At 34.1% G+C, this 4,337-nt stretch overlaps 1 protein-coding gene across 1 annotated transcript; it reads left to right on the top strand.

The window, feature by feature from the left end:
* The first annotated feature begins 534 nt into the window (after window positions 1-534).
* Window positions 535-3,520, top strand: LOC132049240 (zinc finger AN1 and C2H2 domain-containing stress-associated protein 13-like). Its single transcript, XM_059439966.1, has 2 exons — window positions 535-817; window positions 2,663-3,520. The coding sequence occupies exons 1-2, from the start codon at window positions 719-721 to the stop codon at window positions 3,389-3,391; spliced, it is 828 nt and encodes a 275-aa protein (XP_059295949.1). The 5' UTR covers window positions 535-718; the 3' UTR covers window positions 3,392-3,520.
* The last annotated feature ends 817 nt before the right edge of the window (window positions 3,521-4,337 follow it).

The raw sequence follows: 4,337 nt of genomic DNA, 5'->3' as shown, positions 1-4,337 counted from the left end.
TTTTAATTTTGATTTTAAAACTTTATCTATAAATTTAAAAACTTTAATCGGGTCATGTTTGATTGGGGATAAGATACGAGTTTGGTTAAATGGTAAGTTAAATAGGTTTTTAATAAAACAAACAAAAAAAAACTTTAATGACATGGCATGTCAACTAGGATAAAAGGAGATTTTTGAGGTGTTTAGTATATTTTGAGAAACATAGGGATAATTAAATGACTTTGTTGTACTAAAAAAACAAAAATGATATTTGTTGACAATTGCCCAAACTTGGGTGACCATCTAGGGAATTAATGACATATTTCCTTATTTGGCAATAACTTTAAACTTTACCTTTTACTATTAATGAGATGATTTATAATCACACAAATATCTTTGGCTAGTTTTAGATCACAAGATTCAAAATTCTTTATTTTTTTCTTAAACTCCATGCTCAGTCAAACTACATCAGTAAATTGGGACAGTGGGAGTATTACCTTCTTAATTCTCTAAAGCGAAATTAAATTTAAACCAAATATATTTAAACAATAAAAAATCAAAATTAAGTCGACTCGAACCATTACAATTTACAAGTCAGCTTGACTCAATTGTTCCTTTACCTAAAGACGACTTTCGAAAACCCCAACGTTGAACTACTGTTTTAATTCTCAGATTCTTGTTTTATTTTCTTGAAGAATTTGATTGATAAGTTTCTTTGTACTGAAACGTGTACGGTTCAATGGGTACACCAGAATTCCCAAATCTTGGAAAACACTGCTTTGTAAATGATTGTAAGCAGATTGATTTCTTGCCTTTCACTTGTGATTGTTGTCATCAGGTACCAATTTTTCTTCCTCTTTATTCTTGCAAATTTATGTTCATTCTAGTCAATTTTGTGTTTTAAGGCTTATCTGTTATTTGGCATTTGATTAAAGTTGAAATCTTTTTGGTTATAGGTGAGACCAATTAGCTGAAATTAAGGTTTAGGTGTTATTTAGTGTTTGCTGGAGTCTTTCTAGTTTGGCTATAGATTTGTAAGGCACTACAGGGATAAGTATGGGATGTAAGAATCTCTAGTTTGTGTTAAAATACAAATTGTTGAGTATTCAAATGAAAAGGGTCGAATAGAATGGGAGGGATTAGAGGGTTTATATATCTTACTCCAGATATTTTGGTATTGAACTACTGCTATAGTTAAGCCATTAATCAAAGTTGAGATCTTTTTGGTTGCAAGCTGCATTTGAAGACTTTTCTTGTGTCTGGTTTGGTATGTACATTTTTCTTTGTGGGGTTTGTGAGCATAAAATTTGATCTTGATGATGTTTATGAGAATTCAATAAGTGGGAGAAAATGACCTTGACTGTTCTAAGTTGAAATCTTTTTCGGTATAGGTGAGACCAATTAGTTGAGATTAAGATTTAATTGTTACTGTTGAACTCACTTTAGGTGCATTCTGTGTTTGCTGGAGTCTTTCTAGTTTGGCTGTAGATTTGTAAGTCCCTTTGGGAGATATAAGTGTGAGATATAAGAATCTCTACTTTGTCAGTTTGTCTTAGAAAGACGAATTATTGATTATTGGAAAGGAAAGGGCTGAATAGATTTAGAGGATTCATGTAGCTGATTCCAGCTATTTTGATATTGAAGCATAGATGATCCATTATCAAAGGTGGGATCTTTTTGGTCACAAGCTGCATTTGAAGATCTTTCTTGTTTCTGGTTAGGTATATACCTTTTTCTTCGTGGGGTTTGGGAGCTTAAAAATTTGATCTTGATGATGTATATGAAAATTCAGCAAGTGGGAGAAAATGAGCTCGAGTGTTCTAACTTTTCTTTACTTTAGCTCTAGCAACGAAGGAGCAGCAGCAATTTTAACAAGAATGGATGCTTTGGTGGATTTACGTTTAGCATCCCATAGGTGGAGATAAAAGGTGAAAAATATAAACAGCCTTTCTAATGAGGAAATGACATTGAAATTTTGTCAGCAATTAGCCCTTGTCAATTTGACAAAATCAAGTCATTAAGTTACTTCAGCTCTTGTTTGGTGTGTGATTGTCAATTCTTTGTGTAGTATAATATGACTTTGAACTTTTGAATAATGGAGACTTTTGGCTGTTTTCCCGGATAAGGTAATTTTGAATCTGGGTGGTTCGCAAACAGAAACTTAAGGAACCAACAAAATTTAAGAAGTTGATGTACATCATTTATAGCGTTGATTTATTCTAGATGGGCTTCTTGAAAATGGAGACGTCCTTGTTTCTTTTGTTTTTACTATTTTCAGTTATATGGTTTTAAGTATATGAGTTCAGGTTCCTTTGAATTATCAATAGATTTTTCTTTGAGTAAGATTTTCTGTCTCCTGAAGATTTGAAAAATAAAGTGAGTTTCTGATTGAAAATGTGTTGCAGAGGTAAAACTCCCTGGTATCTTTAAAATCGTGAATGTGATATGATAATCTTTCCCAGTGTTCTATCTCATCTTTACATTTGTTGTATAGCACCCCTATAGAAAATTTGAGCCTATTGATCAGTTGATGTTTTTTTCCTTTGTTTTGTTTAAACTGTAGATATATGACTTCAAATTACCTTCTTTTGATCCTCGCATATCCTTTTCATACCCTTTGTTGCTTTCTTCAACCATCTTTATAACCTTGTAGATGCTTAATGTGGGTTATAAAACTTTGCAGGTGTTTTGTCTAGAGCACCGGAGCTACAACAGACACCACTGTCCAAAGGCGAACAAGAATGATGTTAGCGTGGTCGTTTGCCCACTCTGTGCAAAAGGAGTACGCCTTATTCCTGATGAAGACCCGAATATAACTTGGGAATCACATGTAAACACCGAGTGTGATCCATCAAACTATGAAAAAGCCACAAAGAAAAGAAAATGTCCTGTACCTGGCTGCAGAGAGCTCTTGACTTTCTCAAATACAATCAAATGTCGGGAGTGTACTGTTGATCATTGCTTAAAGCATCGGTTTGGACCCGATCACAAGTGTCCTGGACGTAAGAAACCAGAATCAACATTCCCATTTATGAACTTTCGAACTGGCAGTAGTAAAGACGAGCCCAAAAAAGCTCCTGCCACATCATCCTCTAGTTGGGCCACAACATTCTTCAAGGCAGCTGAAGCTGGAATGGCAAAATTGGGCAGCGAATTTAGTGGAAGGGGCCAAAGCAGCAGTGCCACTAACCGTAGTGGGAGTGCAAGCGGGCAAGTTGAGCAATGCCCGCAATGCACTCTAAGATTTTCTTCGGTCACAGCTCTCGTGAGTCACGTGCAGAAAGTCCATGAAAAGAACGGTGTCATGAATTTGACAGTCGATGTTTGTCCCAGATGTAGTAAAGGTTTTCGCGATCCGGTGTCCCTTGTGGAACATGTTGAAAGGGAACATAAAGGAACTTCAGAGGCATAGGGGGAGGTCAATGTAATGAAGGAAATTGCAGCCTTTCTTAATGTTATCTTTTAATTAAAAAGAGTAGTCAGCCTATTTTAGAATTTAGAATAGCACTGTTGCATTATTATTTTTGGGGGAAGAGGGGGGAAGATCAAGGTAATATAAATTTACACCTTCAAGGTGCACTACGAATGAGTACTATATCATTGTTCACTTGAAAAGGATTAGCTTGTAGGTGTTAAATGTTTAGTTTTGAAAAACATGAGGTGCACTAAAAAAACCTTACCAAGTGACAAATGTTGCATACTACCAAGTATAATATGAAATTTGGGGGGATAAACATTTTTCTTGAATTCTTTTTATTTACAACTTCCATTAAAAGTAGAACAAATATTTTCTGAGACATGTATCACTTAACAAGATACACTACAGTCTAGGATTTTCATTATAAAATGATTTTAAATGTTAGAAAACTCGAGATAACATTATTAAAATTATGTAGGATTACACGGCATAAGATGTTTAAGTATTTGATCTTAAAAATAGGAGTAATTTACCCCTTCATATCTAAACATCAAAAAAAAATAAAAAAATCATACAAATTAAAGTAGATGAAGTAATGAATTAAAAATCATGTATCGAGCCACATTAAATCTATTCAACGGAGTAAAAATCATTTTGCTCCTTTAATTAAATATCTTTTCCAACTTTAGACAAAAGACTCAATTGACTTGTAAAGCAAAGTTTGGTACAAAATGCAAAAAGCGCAAAGCTGTACTGAGAAAACAGAAAAAGACAAGAGTAAAACGTGTCGTATTTTAGCACTATCTACTTCTCATTTATCATTTCTAGAGCATTCCAGCAAAGTACTCATCATCTACTATTCCACCTCTCTGCTCTCTTAGCTCATCGTGGTAAGTTCCTAATTTCCTCCTTATCTCTGTAATTAAATGACTTAATTTTG

The sequence above is a fragment of the Lycium ferocissimum genome, chromosome 3 (assembly GCF_029784015.1).
Source record: "Lycium ferocissimum isolate CSIRO_LF1 chromosome 3, AGI_CSIRO_Lferr_CH_V1, whole genome shotgun sequence".
In the NCBI taxonomy this organism is placed as follows: Eukaryota; Viridiplantae; Streptophyta; class Magnoliopsida; order Solanales; family Solanaceae; genus Lycium; species Lycium ferocissimum.
Note: the sequence above shows the minus strand (reverse complement) of the source record. Positions and strands in the feature narration are given on the sequence as shown.